Below are 15550 nucleotides of genomic sequence, written 5' to 3' on the forward strand. Positions count from 1 at the left end.
TACTGAAAAATGAATGGAAAACAATGAAGTTGTAGAGATAATTACAGAGATATTAAATGTGAAAGTAAAGGAAATCCAACAAATAATTGATTTTTCTGAAAACGAAAAGAAAGCATGTAAAAACTCAGGGCAGACAACAACCTTGATCCTTTTAGAAAAAAATTACTTGGGATAATTCAAACCAAGCTACAAAGAGATGATTAAAAATATTAAAATTCAGGAGTGTAAAAGTCATGGGAAAGCGGTTAGTGATTGACATCAAGTCTACTTCAATAACCACGTAAGTAAGTAAGACGGAATTGTGAGAGGCACGTCTATCTAGCAGAATGCAAATGTTATAGAGCCTGACAGTGTAAAAATGGTAACAAAATCCACAAAATCCATGAGGGGGAAGGAGGAGAGGTAGGAGAAAGTGTAAGTGTTCTAATTTCTTCATTTTTCCTACTGGGGAGTAAAAACTACAGTTGAAAGTTGGAACTTGTAATGATTTCAGTCTCATTGTTTCATGATCAGTTTTATTTAAATAGATCTTTGAGGAACCAATATCTTTTCTGGAAAAAGTGTCCAGAAAATTTGAATAAATAATTCCAACAGTTCCTCTTTAGCTTTTTGCCTTAAAATTTTATTTATATTTTACTTTAAAATCAGACTGGCCATATTTTGTAAAATTATTGATATATATCCTTCTATCTGTTTAAATGTTTACAGAGATATGTAAGATGATGGACATCAGACATTGACAATAAATTGTTTTCCTAGACTTTGAGATGATTATTATCTTATACTTTGCTTTCTCTTTTCTACTTTTATGTGTTGCTTGAGCTTTTGGGAAAAAATTTGCATGTATATTTTGCAAAATTAATATTTATTTTATAAAAGAAAACAAGAAATAAATGAATGAAAGTTTCAACTTAAGGAATAGGAAAAAAATGTAAAAATAACTCCAAGAAAATAAGCAAAGGAATTCATAAATTAGAAAACAAAATGTGGATTTGATCAGTAAAATTTAAAACTCTCTTTGGAAAAGTCAAGTAAAATAGACAAGTCTAAGATTAAGAGGTAGAGAGAGAAGACACAAATAACTAAAAATAAGAAGGAGAAGAGGGACATGCTCTTGTTCTGTTTCCTTTCTCCTTCAGTTTCTCCAAACTGCGACCTTTGCTGAGGCCAGCGGGGCAGCCTTCCTTGTGCTGCCTGAAGCACTGTCTGGGGTTCTCTTTTCTCTCCTAGGGAGTTTCTAAACAGCAGGTCAGCTGGGTCTCAGCCATCTGGCCCTGCTCACTTCATCAGTGTTAATTTCTCTCTCACCTCTGTCCATTTCTGGATCCTCTAGCATTTTCCCAAGTACACCAAGTCTCTACCCTGCTCCTACGGTTCAGTTGGGCTGCCTCCCTCCGTCCGGTTTCTTCCTCCAACTCTTACCATCCGGGCTAACGATTCTTCAGTCGTCAGCCCCAGCTCAAGTGTATTCCTCTCTCTAGAAAGACTTCCTCATTTGCTCTCCTTATTTTTGACATCTCTCCCTGAAAGACTCTAATGTCCTGAAGACTTGAGATCATGCACTTATTCTCTGAGCCTTAGCACAGACCTATGTGTTCAGTAAGTGCTCATGGAGTAAAAGCATGAAATAGGCTACACAGGCCCAGGGCAGGAGGAGTGGCATGGGACAGCCCCTGAATATTGTGGTCTGTGCCCCACCTCCCTGATGTGGGGTTCTCTGGATGAGCTGGGTAGGAAGAAAAAGGATTTGAGATCCCAGTCTGTCACTTGGGGACAAGAGGGGTAATACATGTGCGAGTAATTTGTGACATGTCCGAATCACTCACTCATTCATTCATTCATTCAATAAAATTAAATTGTGTGCCTACCTTGAGCCAGGCACTGTGATAGACTCTGGGGACAGACCTGTGGACTGGAGTGATGAAGTCCTGTCCTCACGGAGCTCTCATTCTAGTGATGGTGATGGGGGTGGGGGTGGGGCAGACAATAAAGAAATAAACCAGTAATTACAGGAGATAATTGAAAGTAGCAGTAAATGTGTCATGGAGGAGGTTGAACCTGTGAGGAGCAATGGGAGACTAGGGCTACCTCCTTTTGGGTACACAGTAAAAGGTTATCTAAGGAGGTAACATTTAAGTTAAGACCCAGGAGCCAGATTTGCTGGAGGGGTTAGTTTGTGCCGGTTGCTGTAACAAAGTACGTAGGCTGTGTGGCTTGCAAACGACAGAGATTTATTTAATTTATTAAATAAATTTATTAAATAATTACAGTTCCGGAGGCTGGAAGTCTGAGACTAGGGTTCTGGTGCGAGCCCTCTTCCCGATTTCAGACTGCAGTTTCTCGCTGTGTCCTCCCTGGCAGAAGGACAGCAAGCTAGTTCTCTGGCCTCTTCTTTAAGGGCACTAATCCCATTCACGAGGGCCCCACCCTTGGACTTAATCCTCTCTCAAAGGCCACACTTCCAGATGTCATTACATTGGGATTACGGTTTCAACACATGAAATTTGGGGAACACAACATTGTGGAGTCCATTGCAGGGTTGAACATCCTAGACTAACGACACTGAAAAGCAAAGCCCCTCAAGCGGGAATGGTTGACGTACCGAGGCACCGAGGCATGGAGAGGAAGCTGGCGTGGCTGCGGCACAGTGAGCCAGACACCTGGGCAGCAGGTGACACTTGGGCTCCCACACTAGAGCGTCTCTCTCCATCCATGTGGCGAGGAGGACGCTGAGTGAAGGCGGGCCAGGTCGGCCGTGAAACGCCACCCTGCGCCCTGGATGCTGGACTCAGGGTCCCCGCTCCAGCACAAATGGTGTCAGGGTCCCCTTGTCTGGGGCGGCTCCAGAATTGCACGGAGTAGGGAGCTGAGGGCAGCAACTTAGGAAACTAGGAAACGCAGTATTTTTGTTCAGCTTCCGTGATGTCAGCTTTTAAAAATTCACACTGCCATATAGTAGAGACATGTACCCGCCCTGAAGAACATACATCTACTCTCAGGTGGCTGGCGGGGCTGGGTGAGCGCAAGAGGAGCGGAAGGCGTTGCACCGAGACCAGGCGGCCCGGGACGCGCACACCACGCCGAGCTACTGCAGGATGAAGCTCGGCTCGGGCCCCTTCTGATGGGCAGGTGAGTCCCGCGCCCCGGGAGAGGGGGCGGGGCGGCGAGGGGGCGGGGTGAGCGGGCGTCGCGGAGCGGCGTTAGGCGCGGGGCACGCGGCGTGGGCATCCCCTCAGCCCCTCGGCGTCTCGGCTCCCGAACAGGCCCGGCCCGGCCGGCAGGGAGAGCGAGGCGCTGGAGCCGCCGGCGCCGCCGCCGCCGCGGGCGCCGGGGCAGGCGGGCGCCGTCCCCAACCGCCGCCTGGGCAGCGTGCGCGGCGTGCCGGAGTTGTCGTCGCCGGGGCGCCGCGCCCGCCTGTCGCCCCCCGGGACCAGCCGCCTGTCCGAGGCCCGCGAGGCCCTGCGGCGCCGCCTGCTGGGCCTCATCGAGGGCAGCCGCGTGGTGATCTTCAGCAAGAGCTACTGCCCGCACAGCGCGCGGGTGGGCGGCAGGCACGGGGCGGGTGGCGGCGGGACGGAGCGGGGCGGCGGGCAGGGGCCGGAGGCCGGGGCCCCACGCCGGGTCCGCGCGCGCGCTCTCAACCGCCCGTCGGGGTCGCGTCGTCACGACTTAGACAGAGCTTCGGCTGGGGGTCGGGGGGCGGTGCGAGCGGAGGCATCTCGTGGCGCGGAGTCGTGAGAAGGCCGTGAGGGAGGGAGCGCCGGGCTTCCGCGCACGGCCCTGCCTTGGGGCTGCTGAGGAGTCCGGCAGTGTTTCCAGGGACACAGGCGTGCTGAGTTTAGAAACAACGCACGTGGAAAACGGGCCTTTGGAAGGTGACTCACGCAGAGGCGTTTTCAGTATTCTGAAGTTCACCTTATCAGAAAGTCAAAATAATGGTGCTTGGAAGATAATATGCAAAAGCAGGAACTATGTTAGGCTCGTGAAATTCTAGGCTGAGTTTTTCAAATTGGTTTGAAGTTTACACTGATGGGTAAAGTCTCTTAAAACATAGTATCAGGCGTATACATTTTAAAGAATGATAAGGTGACACTAGTAGTGTAGAAGCCCCTTGGATGTCTCCTCTCTCCCCCTAGGATTAACCGCTGTCTGAAATTCCTTACTTTACAGTTTCACCACGTACACATATATCACTAAAACTTCCTTTTGGTCTGTTTTGGGACTTTACCTAAATGGAATCATACTAACTACGTGTTCTTCTGCACCTTTCCTCCCTCGACAGTTAAGTCTTAGAGATTCATGCATGTTAATATCTGTGGCTGTGGTTCATTAATTTTCATTGCCGTAACTTTCTCTCGGGTGAATCATACCACAGTTTACCATTCTGCTGTTCCTAGTATTTTTCTCTTAACAATACAGCCGTATGCCTGCTCTTGCACACATGTCCTACTGCTTGTATACAAGACTTACTCTCCAGTGAGCGTAGATGTCTTGAAGCTGAATTGCTGGGCAGTAGAGGACACACGATTTCTACCTTCTGTTTTTCCAAGTGATTATACCAGTGTACCCTTCTGCTAGTGTACAACGGTTCCTCTTGGTCCATGTCCTTGCTACCATTGATATTTTTAATTTTTACCAATTTTTGCAGTTATGAAATGGTATTTCGTTGTGCTTTAATTTTGCATTTCCCTGATGAAGTTCATGTGTTTATTGGTATTTGAATTTCCTCTTCTATGAAACATTCAGCTCTTTTGCTTATTTTTCTATTGAGTTGTAATTTTCTTGTAGTGATTTGTAGGTGTTCTTTATATATTTTGGATACTAATCCTTTGATTATATGTATTGGAAAGTCTCCCAGATTTGGCTTTTCTTTTACTCTTTGTATGAGATCTTTTGATTAACAGAAGTTTGCAAGTTTAATATAGTTGAACCTATCACTCTTTTCCTATTATGGGTTGTACTTTTTGTGTCTGATTTAGGAAATCTGTTTCTATTCTGAGGTCATAAAGGTTTCCTTCTGTTTTAATTCCTGAAAGTTTTATAGAGTGCTTTTCACATGCACCTTCTTTAATCTATCTGGACTTGTTGGTGACACTAGTGGGGATCCAGATTGTTTTCTTCTTTATGACCTATTGGTTTCTGTTTCATTCATTGGAGAGCCCATCCCTTCCATACTAGTTTGAATGCTCATTCATGATCGTTCAGGTTCTCACATATGTGTTGGTCTATTTCTGGGGTCTGTTTCTATCTATGTATTTTTAAAGTTGTCCTTTGGGGGTTCGTAGAAGCACCAAGGGATCAGAACTATGTCTGTCCACTCCTTTATCACTGGAATAGTGTCAGGCACATAATGTGCATTGAATGAATAAATGGTTTTAGATTATTCTAGTCAAAACTTTGCTGATGCCCAACATCTTAGGACAGATGATCCCTGTCCTTTATGTGTCAACACTTCCAGTAATGTTGCCAACACCTTGAGTCCCATTACATAATTGGACATCTCTGATTATTGGATTTTTTTTTTAAGTGAGGCAAAATCTGCCTCCTTGAAACATTTGCTCACTCCTGGAGGGGAGCATTGCTCTAGTGGGCAGAATTAAGTACCCTGCTTCTACGTGGACAACAGATCTTCCAGTACTTTACCTGAGTGTTTTTTTTTTTTTGCCTGGCCAAGCAGTCTGCTTTCTTACACATCTGTCTTTACATGTGACCATTCACTAACTCAATTTGCAGTAGTTTGCCTATGAACCACTTAAATGTATCACTCAACTTAGACACTGTATTCCACATATGTCCTTACCCTTACAGAGTTAAGTAGAGAGATTTCTTCCTTGATTGGGCTGCTAATATCATTGAACAAACATTGTTGGGTGCTTAGTGTTGCAGGGACACAAGAATGAATAAACCTTGGTCTTCTCTCCCAATAAGTCATAGTCTAGTTGAGCTGTAATCAAATGATTCTCACGTACAGAGAAGTGACTGAAAGACAAGTGCTGTAGACATTAGACATAACGGATAGAATAATGGCTGTGGGGAGGATCAGAACAATCTGAGAAAATGATATATAAGCTGGTCCTTGAGGGCTAAGTTGGATGTCTGTAGTTAAGGAAGAGCACCTAGCTGAGAAATTAGTATGAACAAGGGTAAGAGATGACAAAAGGAAAACTGTGTGGCTGAACATAGTGTATATGAAAGGAAATCAGGAGAACTCATTGGAAAATGGCTGGAAGTTCAGTTTCAGGGTTGAATTGAGGAGGTCTTACAATGCTTGCTGATAAGTGTGGACTTAATGATGTGACAAAAGAAAAGTCACCACCTGCGATTTGAAATCTGGCTGTCATTTGAAACTAGGCTGAGAATGTGGAGGCAGCCAGACTGGTTGGGAAGTCACTGTCAAAGGACAGTTAGGAAATAATAACCCAAACTAAAGAGTGAAGAGAATGCCCTGATTTTTTAACACTTTCTTCACATTAATTTTAAGCCACGTTTCCCTAATCCTGAATTCATACATTTGTGGATTAAAAATTTATGCTTTCTTTGGTTAGCTTTTAAAAATTATTATGGTAAAATATACAGAATGTAAAATTTACTATTTTGACCATTTTTAAGTGTAGAGTTCGGTGGCATTAAGTGCGTTCACGGTGTTGTGCAACCATCACGACCATCCATCCACAGAACTTTTTCATCTTCCCAAACTGAAACTCTGTCTCCATTAAACACTAACCCTACATTTCCTTCCCCGCCCCCAGCTGCTGGCACCCACCATTCTATTTTCTGTTGATGAATTTGACTACTCTAGGTATCTCATATGAATTGAATCTTACAGTATTTGTCCTTTTGTAACTGGCTTATTTCACTTAGCATAATGTCCTCAAGGTTCATACATGTCGTAGCATGTGTCAGAGTTTCCTTCCTTTTTAAGGTTGAATAATATTCCATTCTACATATGTACGAGTAGAACATTTTGTTTATCCATTCATCCATTGGTCAGTGCTTGGCTTGCTTTCACCTTTTGGCTATTGTGAATAATGTTGTTATAAATATGGGTGTGCAAATATCTGTTTGAGCCCCTGCTTTCAATGTTTTAGGTATATACCTAGAAATGCATTGCTGGATCATAAGGTATTTCTCTTTTAAATGTTTGAGGAACTGCCATTGTGTTTTCTATTGTGGCCATACTATTTTACATTCCCACCAACAGTGTTCAAGGGTGCCAGTTTCTCCACATACTCACCAACACTTGATATTTTCTGTTCTTTAAATTTATTTTTATTTATTTATTTATTTGTTTGTTCGTTCATTTGTTGTTTGCAACTGACCAGTACAGGGATCCAAACCCTTGACCTTGGTGTTATAACACCACATTATAACCACCTGAGCTAGCCAGCACACCTGATTTTTGGGTTTTTTTTGTCTTTTTTTTTAAATGATAGTTATTGTAATGGGTATGAAGTGGTATCTCATTGTGGTTTTGATTTGCATTTCCCTAAAGATTAATGATGTCAAACATTTTTTCATGTGCTTGTTGGCCATTTGTATATCTTTTCTGGAGAAATATCTATTCGAGTGCCTTGTCCATTTTAATTAATTAATTTTTAATTTTGGGTGGCTGGCCTCCTGGTCCATTTTTTAGCTGGGTTTTTATTTGTTGTTGAGTTTTAGGAGTTCTCTGCATAGTCTGGATATTAATAACTTATCACATATGTGATTTTCAAATAATCTTTCCAATTCCTCGGGTTGCCTTTTTACTCAGTTGATAGTATCCTTTGATGCACAATAGTTTTTTATTTTTGTGAGATCCAGTTTGTCTATTTTTTCTTTTGTTGTTTGCACCTTTGGGGTCATATCCAAGAAATCATTGCCAAATCCAATGTTGTGACACTTTCCCCCTATGTTTTCTTATAAGAGTTTTATGGTTTTAACTCTTACATTTAGATCTTTGATCCATTTTGAATTAATTTCTTTATATGGTTTTAGGTAAGAATCCAATTTAATTTTTTTCCATGTGGATATCCAGTTTTCTCAGCATCATTTGTTGAAAAGACTATTGAATGGTCTTGGCACCCTAATCAAATATCATTTGACAGTTTATGTGAGGCTTTATTTCTGGGCTTTCTAGTCTCTTCCATTGGTGTATATGTCTGTCTTTATGCCAGTACCATACTGTTTTAATTACTGTAGCTTCCTGCTAAGTTTTGAAGTTGGGATTCATGAGATCTCCAACTTTGTTTATCTTTTTCAAGATTGTTTGAGCTATTCAGGTTCCCTTCAGAATCCATATGAATTTTAGGATGAATTTTTCTATTTTTCCAAAACCATGATTGCAATTTTGACAGGGGTTGCACTGAAACTGTTGGGTGCTATTCACATCTTAACAATATAAAGTCTTCCAACCCATGAACAGGGGATGTTTTTCCATTTATTGGTGTCTTCTTTAATTTCTTTCAGCAACATTTTGTAGTTTTTCCATGTACATGTGTTTTGCTTCCTTGGTTAAGTTCATTCCTAAGATTTATTCTTCTGCTATTTATGCTATTGTAAATAGAATTCTTTTCTTAATTTTCTTTTTGGATTGTTCATTGTTAATACATAGAAAAGCAACTGATTTTTGTTTGTTGATTTTATATCCTGCAACTTTGCTGAATTTTTTTATTCTCACAGCTTTTGTGTGTGTGTGTGTGTGTGTGTGTGTGTGTGTGGGTGTCTATGGAATCTTCAGGGTTTCTGCATATAAGATCATGTTTTCTGTGAACAGCGACAATTTTACTTCTTTTTAACTTGAATGCCTTTTATTTCTTTTTCTTGCCTTATTGCTCTTGCTAGGACTTCCAGTACTATGTTGAATGGAAGTGATAAAAGCAGACAGGCATCCTTGTCTTCTTCCTGATCTTGGAAGAAATGCTTTTAGTCTTACATCATCATCAAGTATGACAGTTGTGGGCTTTTCATATATGGTGCTATTAGTTAAATGTGTCTCCCAAAAGTTCGTTCATGTATTGGAAACTTGACCCCATTGTAACAATGCTAAGAGTGTGAGAAATCCTATTATGGTATTTGAAGGGTGGGGCCTTTAAGAGATGATTAGATTGTGAGGACTGTGCCCATGGGAATGGATTGAGCTATTCATGGAGTGATGGATGTAATGGGGGTAATGGTTCTGATGGTTTTATAAGAAGAGTGAGTGAGCAGATTATCTTTCTTGCTCAGCCCATTCTTGCCATGTGAGACACTGCCTCCCTGTAGAGAGTCACCACCAAGGAGGCCCTCACCAGATGGTTTCCCTGTACTTTGGACTTCCCAGCCTCTGAAACTCTAAGAAATAAATTTTTCATTTCTTTATAAATTACCCAGTTTCAGTATTCTGTTATAAGCAATGGAAATGGACTAATCCATATAGCTTTAATAATGTTGAGGTAGTTTCCTTCTATTCCTAGCTGGTTGAGTGTTGCAGTTTTGTTCTTTCTGCTCTCCATTTTATGGAAGGCAACTGGGACCCACACTGTGCTTCCCCCACACTGTGCCACACAATATTGGGGAGGTGGTGGGGTAAGGACAAGTGAAAATGCCACAACATCTTCTTCCATCTCAAATGTGGCTTTTTCTTGATTGGGCATTCACTTCATTGCTGTAGATCTTTGATCAGTTTCCAGAGCTCCTATGAAGTTATTCTGATCAGGAGCTCTTTATTCATTGCTGCTATGGGGAACGAGAGCCTGGAACTCACTCATCTGCCGTCTTGTTGATATCACTCACCTTCATTTTTTTTAACCTTGTTTATTTATTTTATTTATTTATTTTGATGCTCAGATCAGGATAATGAGTATATTCAACATTATACAATGTAATCATATTTCATGGCCCTTTACCAATTTCTTGCTAACCTTCCCCCCAACCTGTATTAGTCAGGGTTCTCCGGAGAGACAGAATCAATAAGATATGTTATAAATATGTGAGAGGGGTTCATTAGGGGATTTAGCTTATGCAATTGTGAAGAGAAGTCCCATGATAGGCCTTCTGTAAACTGGAAGCTGGTAGTGTGGTTCAGTCCAAGTCTGAAGACCTCAACACAGGGAAGTTGATGGTGTCCTTGGTGTAAGTCCTGGAACCCAAAAACTGAAGAGACTTGAGCTCTGGTGTCCACAAACAGGAGAGAAGAGTGTATCCCAGCTCCAGCGGATAGAGCTTCACCTTTTTCCTGTCTTTTGTTCTCTCCAGATCCCCAGTGGATTGAATGGTTCCCACCCACATTGAGAGCAGATCTTTACCAGCCAGTGCACTCAGATTCTCATACTAATCTCTGCTGGAAACACCCTCATGGACACACCTACAAAGATAGCTTTACCAGGTTTCTCAGCATTCCTTCATCTAACCAAGTTGACACCTAGAATTAACCTTCACACCACCTGTGGTAACCTCAGTTCTATTCTCTCCTTTTGAAAATTCAATGTATTACTGTGATCTTTCTCTCTCTCTCTGTGTGTCTCTCTGTCTCTTTCCATCTCTCTCTCTCTCTCTCTCTCTCTCTCTCTCCCTCCCTCCCCCCCCCCCCCCCCCCCACTTATTAATGAGGACGTACGGTATTTATCTGTGCCTGGCTTATTTCACTTAACATAATTTTCTCTAAGTTCATCCATGTTGCTGTGAAAGGCAGAATTTCATTTTGTTTTTATGGCAAAGTAGTATTCCACTGTGTATATATATACCATGTTTTCCTTATCCATTCATCTATCAATGGATATTTAACTCACCTTCACTTTTGAAAGAGAGTTTTGCTGGATGTGGGATTCTTGGTTAATGATTTTTTCACCACTTTGAATATTTCATCCCACTGTCTTTGGCCAACATTGTTTTTGATGAGAAGTCAGCTGTTAATCTTATTCTTGTTCCCTTGTATATGAAGAAACATTTTTGTCCTACTGCTCTTAAATTTGTGTATGTGTGTTTGTCTTTCAGTGTTTTCATTCTGATGTGTCTAAATGTCAGTCTCTGCATTTATCTTACTTGGAGATTATTGAGCTTCCTGGATGTGTAGATTACTGTTTTTCATCAAATTTGGGACATTTTCAGCTATTATTTCTTTGAACATTTTATCTCCTTTCTTTCTTGTACTCAGACTATGTCTGCGTTGGTGTGCTTACTAGAGTCCCACATTTCTCTGAAGCTCTGTCCATTTTTGTTTTTCTCTGTGTCTTCAGATTGCATTGTCTCTATTGACCTATCCTCAAGTTCACTAATTCTTTCTTCTGCAAGTTCAATCTAGTGTCAAGCCACTGTGGTGAACTTTTCATTTTAGTTATTGTACCTTTCAACTCAATAATTATTTAGTTCAGTTCTCTTTTATAATTTTTTCTGTTTAATAATATTTTTTATTGGATGAGTCACTGTCATCGTATGACAGACTTCTTAAGCACAGTTCCTTTAGTTCTTTGAACATATTTGTAATGACTACTTTGTTAAATATCACATCTGGGCCCTCTCAGAGGCCATTTCTGTTGCCCACATTCTTTGCTATGAATGGATTAAACTTTCCTGTTTCTTTTTACATCTAGTCATTTTTTGTTCAAAATTGGACATTAAGGTAATATATTGTAGCAACTCTGGATACTGAACCCCTCCTCTGTGGCCTGCTTTTGTTTGCTTGTTTATTTCCTTACAGTGAGTTGGCTGGGTTATTTTAGGAAAGCTTATTTCCACCTGATGTTGCTTCTCAGAAGGTGCAGCCTTGGGTGTGTGCAGTGACCCTGGGACACAGGGTTTGGCAGGCTCCCGTTGACACTCTGTTCTGCTGCCTGCCTCTGCTGGTATTGCATCCACGGCTTAGGCTAGTTGTTCTCCACTATACATTGTTTGTGACCATGCCCTAGGTATAAATTGTTCCACACTTTGATTCAATTACACATGGGCCTCTTCACCGGGGTAGTTTTTGATAGGTGGGGAGTTGGTGGGTAGGAAGATACTGCCTGAGTGGGAGGGTCTAAAATGACTCCCAGTCAGAACTTTGTGATGTTGGTGAAATGCAGATTGTGCGTGTCTGGTGGTGCCTACCCTGCTGCTGCTCCATCCCCTGTTCCAGCAGCAAGGCTGTAGGGTGTCTTGTTTAAGCAATTTGTGAATGGTGCTGCAGTTAAATTGTCAATTTCCTTGTCTGTTTTCCCTGCTAGAGGGCAGGGGTTTTGTCTTGTTCATTGTTCTATCTCAGGTTCTAAGAACAGTAAGTGACCCATACATGGTGTTTGATGGGTAAAAAATGATGGAATGACTTAATCACTGTTAAAAGGAATCATAGAAAGAGGAAAAGGTGTGTAAGAAGATGAGCTGCATTTTGGGCATGTTGCCCGTGAGGCGCCTGAGGGACACCCAGATGGAGAACTATAAATTGCCTGTCTTGAGTTCAGAAAAGAGATTGGGGCAAGAGCTGTAGATTTGGGAACCATAAGTGGTCAGGAAAAATAAGGCAGGGGATGGGCTGAGATTATTCTGCCTTTTTAATAGAGGAAAGGAAAAAACCTCAGGCCATAACTCGTATTCCTAAAAAACTTTTATTTTGGACATCCCTTATTACTATGCCCATATTTTATAACTGTTTTTTTAAAAAATTTTTTATTTTATTTTGTCAATGTACAATGTGGTTGATTATTGTGGCCCATTACCAAAACCTCCCTCCCTCTGCCTTCTCCCCGCTCCCTCCCCACAATCTCCTTTCTGTTGGCTTGTCCTATCAACTTCAAGGAATTGTAATTGTGTCTTCTTCCCTCCCCGCCCCCCCCCAGGTTATTTTTGCATTTATTTATTTATTTTTAGCTCCTGCAAGAAAGTGAGAAAATGTGATATTTTTCTTTCTGTGCCTGACTTGTTTCACTTAATATAATTCTCTCTAGGTCCATCCACATTGTTGCAAATGGCAGCATTTCATTCTTTTCTATAGCTGCCTCATTGTCTGCTCGGTTGCCCACTAGTGCCTCGGGTTCATGGTCGCCTTGGGTCTTGGGCCTCCCTGGCTGGGCCCCTCCCTGATCAGCGTGCACTCAGCTGGGCTGGGGATGGAGTTGGGCAGCAGCGGCGAGGCCTACCTGCTGGGTTGCGTGCTGGCACCACCAGGTGTGTGGTCTCCATGGATCTTGGGCTTCTCAGGCTGGGCACCCCTCTGATCGGCGCACACTCGGCCGGGCTGGGGATGCAGTCAGATTTTTAACGCAGAATGCCTCCACACATCTTCTGAACACAGTCCTTGCCTTCCAGGCATCAGTCCATATTTTATAACTGTTGACTCTTTTGTGAGGGTGAAAGTTAGGTGTGTTTTTGTTACAGGTTAAAGAACTCTTTTCCTCTTTGGGAGTTGACTGTAATATCCTGGAACTTGATCAAGTTGGTAAGTAGAACTGCTAATACATAGTGTTGTTTATAATAAATTCCAGCAAGGTTGACTTCTTTTTGTTTACTTTGTTTAGTTCTACTTGCTCTTGTCTCTTGGGTTAGATGAGCCATTTTTGTCTATATTCAACCAGGCAGAAAATGAATCCTTCTATGACAGATTATTTGGTGTAGATTTTTTATTTATATGTTTTTCATATTTGAGAGAAGAAGAGGAAGATGTATAAGCTGTTAACTTTGAAGTACTTGAGGCATTTCAGATGCATCTGCCAACTTTCTAGCAAAATAGTTTCAGCTGTAATAAATAAGAAGAATCTGCTCCTATTTCCTGATTGTGTTACCATGAGGGAGAGCACATTAAGTTTTTAGCATGCTTTTGAATTCTTGACATTCACACATCCATTGTTAATTAGGCACTTTACACATGAGGTGCTTTGCAGGGGTGAGGATGTGTTGGACAGAAAAAGTCAATCTGTGTCATCACTGGATTTCCCTGACTCATTTTAGTCAAGTTGCTTTGTTAAGTGAAATGCTCTTGAATCTTTGAAACTTTTCGAAAGAGCATACCAAATAAGGTAGTCTTAAATAGTTCTGGCCCAGTTTGTTTTTAGGGATGGAGGGTGAATTTTGGACCATGATCATTAAGATTTTTCAAAAGTAACTGTCGGAAGTATTTTCTGAGTTATTGTTGCAGCAGATTTTATCTTGATATCTGCTCTTTAAAGAGGGTTCTTATCTATTTGTCTTGGCATAGTCATTGAATTATATGTCAAAATCTGATTTAGAAGAGTTTATTTTAAAAGGAACCAGTAGACTGGTCTGTATTTTTTAAGGTTTCCTTTAAAGCACGGGTGGGCTCCCCGCTTGAGTCAACACTCATGAGGTTATATAACACACTAATCTCTTACGGGTGTGTGCAGGTGAGCAGAGTGCTGTAATACCACAGTTCAGCTCACAAGGTTTTGGAGCCCTTTTCGATGTTTTCATGTACTTTTTTACTCTTTAGATGATGGGGCCAGTGTTCAGGAAGTGCTGTCAGAAATCACTAATCAGAAAACCGTGCCCAATATCTTTGTGAATAAAGTTCACGTGGGCGGATGCGACCAGACGTTTCAGGTATTTATAGTATTGTGTGTTTTTCAGCACTGCTGGCTCAACCTTTATTTTAAAAAGTATTCAAAAGGGTGGAAATGATCTTTAGGAGTCTATTCATTTCTCTTTTAGAAGTTGTGAAATAGGAGAGCATATAGGATGGTTATCAGATAAGCTTGATTACTTTGAGGCATATTAGCTTTTCTACCAACCCGAATTTCAGAAGCTAGGAAGTTGTCTTCTGAGTGAGGTTACCAGGACAGACAGGCTGGCCACCCTGGAGACATCTCTACCTCCTGATGAGGAGAGAAACGAGGGCTGTTCCCCCAGTAAGATGAGGTGAACACTAACATTCTTATCTAGGGTAATTAGAAGTTCTGTCAGGGCTGCTAACCATGGGACATTTTGCAAAGGACCGGCCTTTTGATTTTTTCATTCCTAGCATGCTTGAGATGAACAGGTGACATTCAGTTAGGCAGTGATAGATAAAAATTGATGTTTATTAAATAGAGTCGTTATTTTACAGTTATTCATTTTTATTAAAATTCTACTCTGTTGTTGGGCCGAGCCCATGGCGCACTTGGGAGAGTGCAGCGCTGGGAGCGCAGCGACGCACCCCCTGCGGGTTCGGATCCTATATAGGAATGGCCGGTGTACTCACTGGCTGAGTGCTGGTCACGAAAAAGACAAAAAAAAAAAAAAACCTACTCTGTTGTATCCTTTATATATGTATGCAAACGTTAATAATCAGTAATTGATTAAATATTATATTTGAGATTTTAATTAAGAATTATATTTTTGTTGGAGAAAAGATTGTCTACATTGTATGTTAGTCTATGACTACCATTGTTATGTAGTAACAGCCTGTTTTATTAGTTTTAGAAGCTATAACCCAATTTACATGGTGGTAAGTACCATCACTGTAGCCCCTAAACACCTTATGAAGTGCTGGTCTTGCCAATTCTAATCTGGAAAATGATGGCAGAGAATAAATATGGAGATCCAGAGACAGCAATTCTGTTTCAAGACTGAAAGGCATTTCCTTGGATGGCAGATCCTTAGGAGATGGATTTCTCTAAGGGCACTG

General features: G+C 41.6%; 1 protein-coding gene across 1 annotated transcript in view; it reads left to right on the forward strand.

The window, feature by feature from the left end:
* Positions 1-2589: 2589 nt before the first annotated feature.
* The window catches only part of TXNRD3 (thioredoxin reductase 3), a 62547-nt gene continuing 49586 nt past the window's right edge, over positions 2590-15550 (forward strand). Inside the window, exons 1-5 of the mRNA XM_063107518.1 lie at positions 2590-2671; positions 3000-3129; positions 3264-3540; positions 13309-13369; positions 14378-14487. Coding sequence (XP_062963588.1) covers positions 2590-2671; positions 3000-3129; positions 3264-3540; positions 13309-13369; positions 14378-14487 — 660 coding nt within the window. The remainder of the gene's footprint in view (positions 2672-2999; positions 3130-3263; positions 3541-13308; positions 13370-14377; positions 14488-15550) is intronic.

Source organism: Cynocephalus volans, chromosome 9 (genome assembly GCF_027409185.1).
Source record: "Cynocephalus volans isolate mCynVol1 chromosome 9, mCynVol1.pri, whole genome shotgun sequence".
NCBI classification, from domain to species: Eukaryota; Metazoa; Chordata; class Mammalia; order Dermoptera; family Cynocephalidae; genus Cynocephalus; species Cynocephalus volans.